General features: G+C 43.4%; 1 protein-coding gene across 1 annotated transcript in view; it reads right to left on the reverse strand.

Moving 5' to 3' along the window:
* pcdh1a (protocadherin 1a) overlaps nt 1–11,729 on the reverse strand; it is a 65,807-nt gene extending 54,078 nt beyond the window's left edge. The window contains exons 1-3 of the mRNA XM_012834060.2: nt 11,049–11,729; nt 3,989–4,810; nt 632–2,815 (exon numbers count right to left, since the gene is read on the reverse strand). Coding sequence (XP_012689514.2) covers nt 632–2,815; nt 3,989–4,810; nt 11,049–11,117 — 3,075 coding nt within the window. The 5' untranslated portion in view covers nt 11,118–11,729. The remainder of the gene's footprint in view (nt 1–631; nt 2,816–3,988; nt 4,811–11,048) is intronic.
* Between the last annotated feature and the right edge of the window lie 1,565 nt (nt 11,730–13,294).

Consider the following 13,294-nt stretch of genomic DNA (forward strand, 5'->3'; position numbering starts at 1 on the left):
CTGACCAATCCAAATAACCTAAGATAATAGGAAGGCTTATCTAGGAATGTCGAAGAAAAAAATTAATAATGGTCATAAAGGACACAAACAAACGCCTAACAAGCTGTGAATTCTATGCGGCTAAACAACATTCTCTGCAGAGTACGCAGACTACAAGCATTGCTTCCAAATAACAAACATACTGTTTCTACCATCTCCGTATGCTCAGTATGCTAAGGTTAGCTGTATGACAAAGAAAATATATATGCAAATGTGTGTCTTGGATCTCCATGACACTTGTACACAATTGAATATAAACACATATGCCTGTACCTTGCCCAAACACTAATCTTCCAAGACTCTGAAGAGGAAGCAAAGGCTCACAGAAAATCAACTTTATATGCGTTTTGTACCTTCAGCAAAACATATAGGCCTTTTCTCATTTCAGAGAATGCTCTTGTATTCTTGGAAAACGCATGCCAATTCTAGTGTCCTTAGTGCCACACATGGGCAAACGCAGCAATTCATTTAACTTTATTCCCACACCTAACCCACAAAACCCCCCAAATTTCCTCAGCCTAACAAAAAACCAAAATTAATCTCCTTTCTTCAAGGCAGAGATTTGCATCACAGTAAAATAAAACCTCCTTACCTGTTTGGTGTTGTACTTCGCTTGGTTGGCCTTGTAGCTGTAATCCGAGTACTGGTCTGAACCAGTGGAGTTGTCATCCCCACCGGTCCCCACAAAGGTGTTGGTGGCAGGGAGCTCCTGAACTGCTTGGTGCTTCTGGGAGGCTGATGGCGACTGAGCCTGGAGCTGAATGGAGGGAAGGGGGGAGTTGGAGCGGTAATGACGACCCAGGTCTGGACTGCCAGGAGGATATGTCAGAGGGAGGTGTATCCTGGGGCTGTCGCTGACACCGTCCAGGTTGAACTTCAGGCTTTTCTGGAGACTGACCTCTTCCTCTTCCCCGAGGGGCTTGGGGGACTTTGGCGGCTTCCCTTTCCTACCCTTCTTGCCTTTGCTGCTCTTAGGGCCCTGCTTAGGAGTGTAGAGGTCCTTGGTCTCTTTCTTACCAGCCTGGTAGCCACTCTTAGTCTCCCGCTGAATGCGGTGCCGGATGAACACCACCACCACTATCACCAGGATGACTCCAGCCACACCTGCTAAACTCCCAAAAAGGATATTACTTCTATGAGCTGGGTCAAAGTCAGGGTCACCAGCAATGTCCATGTCTAACGGGGTGTAGAGGCTGTGTCCGACCAGTGCCTCCACAAGACTGACGTTTGCAATGGTTTCATTGACATAAATGTGCACGAGGGCAGTGGTGTGACGAGTTGGTTTCCCCCTGTCACTCACTCTGACCACAAGACGGTGAAGACCACTGTGTTTACGGGTAAGTTCCTTGGCCAGTGTAATCTCACCGTCGGATGGGGATATGTGGAAGAGTTCATGAGGGTTGCCCCCTGTGATACTATAAACAAGCTCTGCGTTGGGCCCAGTATCCATATCCTCAGCCTCAACGACCTCCACACGGCTGTCTGGGGCAGCTAATGGTGATAGGCGTCTGAAGGACGAGTTTGAGGGCTTGATGACGATAGGTGCATTGTCATTTTCATCCAGGACGTTGATCACCACACCTACGTAAGATGACCTAGGAGGATCGCCACCATCTACAGCTTTTAGACGGAATGTGTAACTACTCTCTTTCTCTCGATCAAAGGAAATGCTGGACAGGATCGTCCCTGTGCCATTTTTGACAATAAACTTCCCACTGTCTGGCTCGACCGATAGGCGCACTTGAGCATTTTCCCCTTTGTCCATGTCCATGACAGTCACCATGCCCACAGGGCTAAGGGGGGGCCTGTTCTCCATAACTGAGAAGGTGTATCGATTCAACATGAATTTAGGCTCATTGTCATTGCGATCGAGTACCCTGACCACGACTGTGGCTGTACCACTGTGACTAGGCAGTCCTTTGTCAGCTGCAACAACCTGAAACTCGTACCTTTCCTTGTGCTCTCTGTCCAGAGGACTACGTGCTCGTACTGTCCCTGTGTTAGCGTCAATCTCGAAGAGACCATTAATGGAGGGCTCCGCAACTATTTGGTAGGTGAGCTCTGCATTGGTGCCACTGTCAGCATCTTTGGCAACCACATCTAGAATCTTCTCTCCAGGCTGGTTTTCCTCTTTAAAGTCAACCTCAAATAGGGAAGGTGAAAAGATCGGGGAGTTGTCGTTGATATCAGTCACTTGCACCTTCAGCGAGTTTGTGCTGGAAAGAGCAGGGTTACCTGAGTCCACAGCAACTATCTGGACCCGATATTCCCGAATGTCCTCGTAGTCGAGAGGGGTCGTAGTCTGCAGGAAATACTTCTTCTTGTGTTCGGCAGCGGAGTCACTTGCTAAGCGCAGTTGGAATGGAACATCACCTGCAACGACACAAGTCACCACTGCATTCTCATCTTCATCCTGATCTGAGACCTGGACCAAGGCAACTGCTGTCCCAACTGGCATATCCTCAGAAATATTGGCCACTCCGTCACTGTGAGTCACCAAGCCAATTCCACGGATCTCTACAGCTGGGGCATTGTCGTTCTGGTCTGTCACTTCAATCTCAACAAATGCTTTGGACGACTTGGGCGTCGGTCCTTTATCCCGCGCAACCACATAAAACTTTAAACTGTTGATCTCTTCCCGATCCAGTGCCCCTTTAACATAGATAATACCAGTGGAACGATCGATCCTCAAGAGTTTTGGGACAGGGTCAGTTGCCTGGTGAAGGGTGTACTCAATCTCGCCATTAGGACCAAGGTCAGAGTCATTAGCCTTCACCTGTAATCAGAAAGAGATGGGCTTAGCTGTAATGTTAGAGAATGCATTATATATGACAAGGGTGTTTATTTTCACAATAAAATCCATATAGTGGGGGGAAAAAATCCATTCCCATGTACAGGATGCATCCGAGTACTAACCGCAGGGCTGCAGAAATGTTGCAAAATCAATGTATAAACCGCGGTTAATAGTCAAATAATTAACGTAATGTGATTTTAAGAGACTGTCCTTGTTTTATATATTCCTGTTTATTATTAACCTTTTTGGTTACAACCTATGTCATGTTTTTTTTATTATAGGTCTTGGTTGTCTGTGGTTATGTGTGATTTTTTTGGGGCATGTGAGCTCTCTCTCTCTATATACAGTATATACTCTATATATACACTACTACTACTACTACATATATAATATAAAATAAATAGAATCAGAGAAATAATGTAAATTCTGAGAAATTTCCACTTATGTTCAATTCAAATATAAAACTACAATTCTGGTCCTTCTACCAAAACGTGTTCAGTGAGTCAACAGTACATTATCAGTGGGCTATCAAACAGCAACAGACATGCAAAACAAAGGAACATGAATGACAAATGAATGTCATTTTTGCTTCAGCCTAAAATTTTGCCGTTCAAAACAAATCTCCCTGTGGGATAGACTCTGAAAAGTAAATGCCTTGGGGGAAGCACCTAAAGCAGAAGAAGGACAATAATTCCTCGGTGATTTAAATAAATGACTCTTTTACTGTAATCATCCCAAGGAGAATCAGTGATTCATGCAACACTGTACTGAGCAGTGTCCCTTGGTGTATCTGAATGATCTCCATATGAGAGGCTTGGTGATCAAACTGTGCTTGACTGGGCTCTCTGTAAATGAAAAACAGGCATATCCCAAGGGACTCCTGCAGTCCCACTATAAACCACTCAGCATTCAGTTTATAAGAAAACCACTTAAATAAGCTGTAGGCTCTCTGCAGATGGGGACTGAGTTCACCAGAGAGGTCAAGAACACAAACAGCTTCCATTTGTTCATCACATGACAACAAAGTGACCTGAAACCCAGGTTGAGCCAAGCATTGCTTCACATTCCAGTCACTTATTGCTAAATTGCTGTAGGCTTTAAATGCTGTGTTATTGGAACCATAGTCACAAGAGAATGGAAAAGTGTTTTCTTTACCTGAAGCACTGAGTGTCCAATGGGACTGTTTTCGGCAACTTTCGCCTCGTATGACGATTTCTCGAATCTGGGTGCATTGTCGTTAGAGTCGGTGATGACGACCCTCAGCAAGGCACTGCTCTGGCGTTGAGGGGTTCCCCCATCCAGTACTTTGATGCTGAGGTCATACGAGTCCTTCTGCTCGCGGTCAAGGCTTCCCAACACAATGAGCTGGGGCATCTTCTCGCCTCGATCCTCGGCCACCTGAAGGCTGAAGAGCGACGAAGCATCCGGTCCGGCGGCGAGCTTGTAGTCCGACACTCCATTCTCCTCCGTGTCTCGGTCAGTGGCCAGCGGGATGGGGAAGAGCACCCCACTCTGGGTGTTTTCTGGGATGGCTAGGGTGAGGACGGGTGAGTTGAACTGGGGTGTGTTGTCGTTAATGTCCTGCACCTCGATCCGACCCTCGATCAGCCGGGGGCTCTGGTTCTGGATCAGGTCGGTGACGGACACCTCGAACTCCAGGAAGCAAGGCTTGCCCTTGTTCCGGCAGTTCTTCAGGGTCTCGCGGTCAATTGGGATCTCGGTGGTGAAGATGTCCCCTGTCTTGCCATCGACCCGTAGGTAGGGAGAGCCAACCTCCAGCTTGTACAGGTGGCCGCTGTCTGGCAGGCCTTGGTCCGATGCCAGGCTTCCAATTAATGTGCTGGGAGGCTGCTCCTCGGGAACCCGGTACATGACTCCACCCACAACTGCCATGCAACAGGGGTCCAGCAGAAGGACCCACAGTATGAGCGCTCTCAGAGGAAAATCCATGGAGGCCTTGGACAGCCACACCCTAGCCTATGACACATACAGAAACAGAGCCAAAGACAAACAGAGAGAGAGAGAGAGAGAGAGAGAGACAGAGAGAGAGAGGTTAGCTCCTTAAACTACTATACTACTACTTCCAAATACTACTACAAAAAACTTGAACAGTTGAATATCCCCCTAAAAATGAACATAATATCTAGCCGTGTGCGTGTGTGCTTAACAATAAATACATGGCTCAAAATTATCATTCAGCTAATTCAACAAAAATAACTTATTTTGCACTAATTTTCCCAATTAATTCCTTTGCTATCCAGGAATTAGAACACTCACAATATCTAGAGATAGATACTGTGCAATTTGACTGCACCCCCAACCCAAACACACACACACACACACACACACACACACAAACAGACGCAGACAGGTTCACAAGCAGACATACTAACGCATACCAAAGTTCTTTGGGTGCTGGAGTGCTCCTGGCCTCCTAGACAATGCTCTCTCTAGTCATTAAACTAAAGGCTTTCATTCTCAATATCATACATTATTCATCATTTCATTTTCCAACACCAGACATTTCTATCAGCTGGATGAAAAGCATTTAGGGTATTAAGATGAAAATGTAGAGGGAGAAATAAACGACAGACATTACAGGCAAACTACATCTCCACATTTCTGCATATATGTTTCAATGGTAAACGTGTGCTCGTTAATCTTTCTGCTTATGGTATATTTTACATGAATTTCTTTGAAGTTTCACTCCTCGAAATGGTGCTGGATCATATGTCCCCAAGTTAAATCATGCCTGTTAACACTACACCAAAACTGCTAATTATCACCCTTTTGACTGGCTGTACAAGCTAAGCTGCTTTTGGAAATTAATGACCAAACACGGCTAATAAGGCAGTTCTTAACACCAATTTTATTCAGAAGGAATGTAAAATCCTGGCTCTATACAACAGCTGAGCCTGGTTTGTGTTATTTACAACACAAATAGGCTAGCTCCTGACCTGCATTCACATTATACAATACTTTCTGTACTAATATGGGCTAATGTGAAAAACGTATTCCTCACGCAAAATAAATTCCCAGTCACACTCATTACGTGAGTTACAAACGGCTACAGTGATCTACTGCGAAGATACAGGTCTATATAGCAACAGGATATGGGCATCTCTTTCTCGAGGATGGCACAGTGCTCCCACTGTGATGACCCAATCACCATGCTCCGCTTCCTCACTGGGGGGTTATGGGTGGGTGTTGTAACAGCAAGGGGCCCAGAGCTGTTATCTCTCCGAGCACAGATTTACTTTAGGGGTTGATGAGATCTCCATCCCCTGCTCTGCCGTTACGGGCTAATTTACACACTGTAAGGCTCATGTTTGATTTCTAACCTGCTAGGTCTTCTCATTAATCACTAGCCTCTATTTTAGCTTCAGCTTTGATCCATATTCCCAAAGCAAGAGAATTCACTTCTTCTCCCTTGCTCTCTCTATTTTTCCTTCCTCACCACCAAATGATTTCGGGCTTTAATTATTTCCTGAGTGAGAAGACTCCTTGCTGGGACTTGAAAGGGAGTGCAGACAGTTTATTGGGCTGAACTCTAACATCCAAGGGCTTCGACAAATGCTCTTGTTGATGACCCTTGTATACACGTGTTTACACAAAACACCAGTGCCAGAGCATGTGTGGCAGCGTCAGTTTTGCACCCCACAAATCAATACCATTCTGCACATGACTGATATGCGACATCACTGCAAAGGGATAACAAATAAGTGCCACACAAAAGTAGCAAAACTAGGGCAGGCATAGAAATCCAATCAAAAATCCAATTCCTCTGGATGTGTTAAGATTCCAAGAGTAGTTTATTGACGCACTAATTGCTAGGTTATTGATGTGTCCCTTTTTGTGTTTGCAGGGGCAGCCTACTGTCGATTTGATGGGAATGATGGCATGAGACGTCACTAGGCATGCATTTGCATGAGGAAATGCCACAGCAGCAGTTGATGTTGCAAACTGTAGCCTATGCAATTTCGTGGATGCTGACACTTCGCCTTACAAAAGAAAGATTTGACTCTCGTACCACCTGTTGGATGAGCAATAAATATAATCTAACAAGGTGCAGGGTATCTATTCTCTAACAATAATGGCCCACTAGCATTCTGGCACATAGTAGACAACAGACTAACTCTGCTAATAAAAATATTAATTTGTCAAAGTTCAAAATTAGTTAATGGTCTCCATTAATTTGTGCAATGCACCTTATCGAGATCTCGGAAAGAACTTGACCACTTTGTTCCTATGAAGAGCATCTGTTGTCTTTGCCTTCTTTTAGCAGCAAAAGATGGCAATCAAAACTATTTTCATTAGTGGTACCTCAGCGGTGGAATGACCCACATCATGCTCTGCGATCAAGTAACAGCCATGGGTAGTCTTCATTCAAAGAGTATCACAAAGCATTTAACCGTATGGAGTCTGAGGCCTGTCAGGCACTTGAGAATAGTAAGAAATGTATGGTATCATTGTATCATTGTTGTACACTGTAGACACAAGGTTTAGCTACATATAGTTCATTAAAGCATTCATCAGTTTCATGTAGTTTAGTAACTAAACTTTTTAAAGTTTGGAGTGACACTTTTTCTTTTGAATGTCAGTGGCCTATATCATGCATATGGATGAGATACTGTAGGTATTAGTCACAGGTATGTCCCCACTCCCCACTGTCAAAGGTAGTGGCCCATCAGTCTGGAATGTGTCATTGAGGGCCTCTCTGACCCCTACACAACCAAATCCAAACATGCAATGGATCAAATCTATATAATTCTGATATCACACAGCCTACTGATATTTATTGCGCCAACAGTTGTTGATTAAGCCTTAAATAATTCTGAATATCTCTGAAAGGCAAAGCACATTTTATGACCGTCTTTATAGCCGTACAGAGATAAAAAATAGTTTGCATGTAGAAAATTAGTGGCTGTGTCTAATAATCGTGCCACTAGAGACATATTGCTTACCCCCATTCATTGTCAATGAGAAAATGAGCAATAAAGACGACAATTAAAAGGTAACCAGAGGGCCTTTCAAAAAAGCTGCCCACAATAGCACTACATGGCATTAGGACAGACCTGTCAGCGCTGGAATGGTGTCAATGTTCTAAGAGAAGCAGCACCAAAAATGAGTGTAGTACAAAAAATTGTGCAACCACCCCACCCCCCGCCCCCCAAAAAAGGCTTGCATATATTGCATTGAAAAAAAACATAGAGAAAAACAAATTGTAGTTGAATACTTCCTGACTCATCATTTTGTGTGTGTGTGTTTGTGTGCCCTCCAAATCAATAAAAACACTGTGCTACCTTTCCTTTGAATGCTGAACAAAAGAAATCCTGTAAGATTTCTATGAAACTCATTCCCAGAGTAGCGTGTGGGCTTTGTAGTGGGTGAGTACAGATGAGATGAAAAGCAGAAAACCTTGGGCCTGTTCGCACCCTCCGCTTTCCAACAATCCTGGCTCCCTACCAAAGACAGTCCATCACAAAGACATTTTAAAATGGCAGCATTTCCTGTGATAATTACTGTACATTTCAAAGAGTGGCTGAAAGAGACTGGTCCCACCACTGGGCCAACATGACCTCTTACTATGGTCAAAGAGTTTCCATCCATGTTTCACATTACAGGTGTCATCCATTATCCGGCTGTATCTCAAACAGTGCAGATTACAGCAACTAAATTACACCGCAGACTTCATTTAATGAGGTATTTTGTCACACCAAGTATGTTTCCTACTTGGCCTTTCAACCTTTCCTATCACTTCATCTCATTCAATTGAAACACTACAGCAAGGTAGTCTATAAACTTCATTGTAGAGCTGTCCACTAAATTGCCTCCCCAAAACCCTGACAAGTGCACAACAACGTCCTCCAAATAAGAGATTCTCCAAACTCTGCTGGGTTAACACACTGTTTCAGATAAGTGAACGAACACGCACTACACAAATTATGTGTTGCTGACTATGCATTCCACATAATATTTCCAAAAAAAGAGAGCATTTCTATTGCTCTGAGTTGGAAATGTCATTGACTGAATGTCATGGTTATAACCAAACACATGCAAAACAAAAACAAAATCTGAGTTCAACAACGCCATCGCTATCCCTTTCATTTCAGTCTATTTGCTTTGTAATTTGCATTCAAAATGAAAAACAGTCTACTCAAGCCGTCTAGGCATAACAAAATCTCCGACAACATGCCAGCGAGGAGGAGTAGAGTGAGCATACACGTACACACTTTTTTAACCATTATGAGTTCCTGTACAGGTCATTAACAATTAGTTTGACCATGAAATTAGGTGTATTCATTTAGTTATCACCTGGGCCATTAACTCACTCTCTTATACCAAAACACTATAACAAACCGAACAGTTGGAAACAATGGATATTTTAAGGGAGTTCAGCAGGCCAATCTTTTCACAATCGGCAGGTAGAAGAATTCATGATGTCATCCCATCAGCTACTATGAAACGAGACAGGGAATGGTATTTCCAAGTGAAGTGCAATGTCAGATAACAACATGATTATATCCTGAAACAGGTTGATCTGTAAAGCTTATTCCACCCTGGAAACATGATCTCTTTTTAACACTATTAGAAGATATCTGCTCCTGCTTCAGATGTTAGTCTACTTACAGCAGAGGCCTAACATTCACCACACAGTAATTATACCATTTGCTACAATGAAACACACCAATTAGCAGTTTGCACTTACATGTACCGTAACTCAAATCAAAATCCTAACCCTAACATTAGTATAAGCACAAAGCATCAAAGTACTGTGTCTTTTCTTTACTTACTATCATACTGTACTAGCTCTGCTTCATAGTGTAGTTACAATGAAACAATAGCATGGCAAACTGATGTGTGGCCTTGAACAGCATCATATTAGAAGTTGGTGGGTCAAGGTATTAGTAAAGCCGAAGTGTGGATCTTTGAAAGCATCCTTGAAAACTGTTCACATTAACAAACTCACACTTCTGGACCTTAAGGGATATTTTTTTGTATCTCAGAAATCAATCAAAATGCAATTATACCTCTTGATCTGTTTAATCGTTCAAAGCAAACCAAGGAAGTCTGCAACCAACGTCTAAGCCAATACCAAGGCAGCTTCTCTAACACACACCATAGGTTTGATTGCTAAATGGCTTCAACTGATAACTCGTTAATGAACTAGTCATGGAGCAGGAAGCTTTCAAACCCTACGCCACAACTAAGTGGATGGTTAAATGTTCTTCATAATTTATGCATGACAATAATAATGACGATAATCATGTTGCTTTAAAAGCTAGTCAGAACACAGAGAGAATATGCCCCATAATCTGAAATTGGCCTATACAAACCAATCATGTACAATACACTAGGGCATCAATTCAACTGGGGACGTTTGACGGAGGAGATGCAGCTGGGGCATGCCACAGGCTGAATTCACATGAGTTTCTCTAAAAACAGACCACAACCACGACTAGTAATTGGCTACAACAACGTGCAACCATGTAATAAGACCCACATGATAATTTCGAAACCGTTGTAACGGATCGATGAAATACAGGCAAAAAACAACGATTTTCAGACAAACGGCATCCGTTCTGTAGTGTACAATCGCTCACTTCTGCGTGACAGGAGACATTTTATGTTTTCGGTGAGCTTTTTAAGCAAGAATCAAAGATTCAGTATTTCACACGATGGTGTAGGCGAGTAGCCTAATAAAGTATCAAGAAATGAAATTACTTACTGGAATAACAGTCGTGGTCATCCGTTAAGAAATGCAAGACTGCAGTGTGGAGGTATTCGGAGTCGTAAACTCATCACTTGAAACTATTAAACTAATACCCAGTATCAATGAAGCGTTTTATACATTAACATACTCAACGTCTCAGAAGAAAATGTGTCCAGACATGTAATAATCGACCAATTACCTTGCTATTAGTCTACAAAATCGAAGGTTCCTTCCCGTGCTACCCAAATCACTCTTTTACTGGCATAATCAGATACCTATCTATCTACTCAAATATGAAAATCTTACGTCTTTATTGATGCGATTAACTGTTTAGTAGGATATCAGTTTCTCGGCAATGTGATAGACAAGTTCAAAGTGGACCGTGAAATATTATGATGCACCATGAATGCGAAGCAAGATTGGGCAACTCTGAGGCTTATTCTTGGTTACGTTCTAACACCTTTTGATTAATATTTCGAGTCACGTCTGTAAAGTTCATACCTTCGGCGAAGACTTCTTGTCAGGGGCCAGCTCCCGGTGTTGAAACGCGAGACCAGTGCTCTCTTTCATGGATAGAAAAATAACGTGTCTTCCGATGATACCCAAGGCAGGTGCGTCAACCCTTAAACCCCTGCTTCAAAGAATCCAGACGTCAAGAAAGCACAAAATCTCTCGACTGGGAGAAAATCCATAAGTAGCAGTAATATTATCTTTCCTCTCCATTTCCACGACTGGGTGCCAATTTGATTTCACAGTCATCCATCATGTATTATACTGGGGAAGTGATAAGTCTCAGCAGATGTATCGATAATGTCCCGATTTATTTAGATAAAATAACGCAAGAGTTGGCGACCCGAACACCGCCGCTTCTTCTCTCTGTTTTGAAATACCTCAGATCATTTCCTAAGTGTTCTATCTTTTCTCAGTGTTTCGTCCAAGTTGCTCTCTCGCTGCGAAACATCAAGCCAACAAAACAGAAAAATGACGTCTGTTTTTGCCACTTGTTTACTGCACACTTGGGGGTTCCCTTTCCCACTCAGAAGAGCGTAGTTTCGCATCGAGATCTTCGCCGCACCGGCGTTAATCCTGTCCGCATTTTCTGTGGATGCGAGCGAATGGGAAAATATCTCAGCGCTTGCTCCCTTCTCTCGCCCGCGCAGGAGCAAAGGAACATGAGGAGGTGGGGCTCTACTGAAGTCCTCAGCAACTTCTCCACATCACTTTCGCCACAGGCTGTTTACTGGAGTATGCACATCGGCTAAGAAAATCATACGGATGTACGAGGTCTGCCTCCAGTTCCACCGCCACCCCTCTACGTTTTTTCTCTGTATTGTTTGTGCTGTATTTGATAACATTTTTCTGCTATAGCCAGTATCTTAGCCTGTTGCCTCATTCCATGTGCGTCGATTTGGGGTCAAAGGCATTTAACTACTTGTGTGACAACGAATGAAATGTAGCAAAACCCACAATGCACTACTCAACCCATGAACACTCATCACCCCCCTGTGCTTTGGCAGTCTCAGTAGCATGACTGATAATGACATGCCATGGGATAGCTAGGGCTGATGAGTATTGATCGATGTGAAATTGCACTGCATTCAGACTGCGTATTCAACAGATAACGAGAGAGAAAGGCGCTTTACTTTTGGCGCCACCCACGGGCGTATGGATGAACAGTTGGTATACAGGGCATTAACACGACAGGAGGTTGCTTTTTGGTAAGTTACATATCAGTTAAAGTGTCCCTGTCGTCTCAAAATGGTCGACGATAACGTAAGATCCTGCAGGATACGAGCAGTTAATCATTTGCTATCATTTGTCTGAGGGTTCGGGTCATAAACATTGTCATAATGAAAATGATCCCACCGACCAATTTATGGCAGAACAGATGGGTAATCTATTTTAACGTGCCTCTTGCAGCACTGGTAGCCGGTTTGTCCTTGTACAATGGAGAGTAGATGCTCCGTTCCCCCACACTTTCTAACAGCCTACCCTACACCTGATGACCTGACAGACAAAAAAAGAAAGAAAAAAAACACATCTAAACAACATCGGTATTGTCGAGTTCTGGAGTAACTTCGTAGGCCATCGTCTCTAGCAACGGTTTGTTTGGAGTGTGGTGCACTAAGCCCGAGCGGTTGTCACGCAGAGGCGGCTGGTCAGTGGAAGGGGCACGCAGCAGGCAGTTTGTCCTCTACAAAGAGCTCCACAGACATTTAGGCTTAGTGGATGGACACCCTCAGTTCAATTAAAACCAACATGCTGTGGGGGCGGCTGTGTGAGCCCTTGCATCTAGGATATAAAAAAAACAGCGCGTATCTATCTCTAGAGAGAGAAACATTGTTATATCGAGAAAAAGGTTGTTGAAAAGGACGAGGATTTAACCCAGGCGTGTGTGACTTGTTGGCATTGTAGTAGATGGATGCTGTAGCGCCTGTTGTCACACTTAGCTGAACTATGGGAAGCAGCTGCACGCTCTGACAAACACAAACACACCTCAGGTGGTGCACCTACAGGTGTCATCACACTTCATACTCAAGGGAAGCAACCTACGTATGTGATGTAGCCTGGGTGGAATCAACCAGTTGGTGCAGTTTGCCTAAACAAAGAAACATGTTTTTTCGATAGACTCTCAGCCTTTTTCAGCCTTCTTTTTGCAGAGAATGTATAGAACCGCATGTATAGAAGTCTAATCACGTTATGTCATCTATTACACAAGCATTTTAATATTCCTCACACCATAACAG

This window comes from Clupea harengus, chromosome 8, assembly GCF_900700415.2.
Source record: "Clupea harengus chromosome 8, Ch_v2.0.2, whole genome shotgun sequence".
NCBI lineage: Eukaryota > Metazoa > Chordata > Actinopteri > Clupeiformes > Clupeidae > Clupea > Clupea harengus.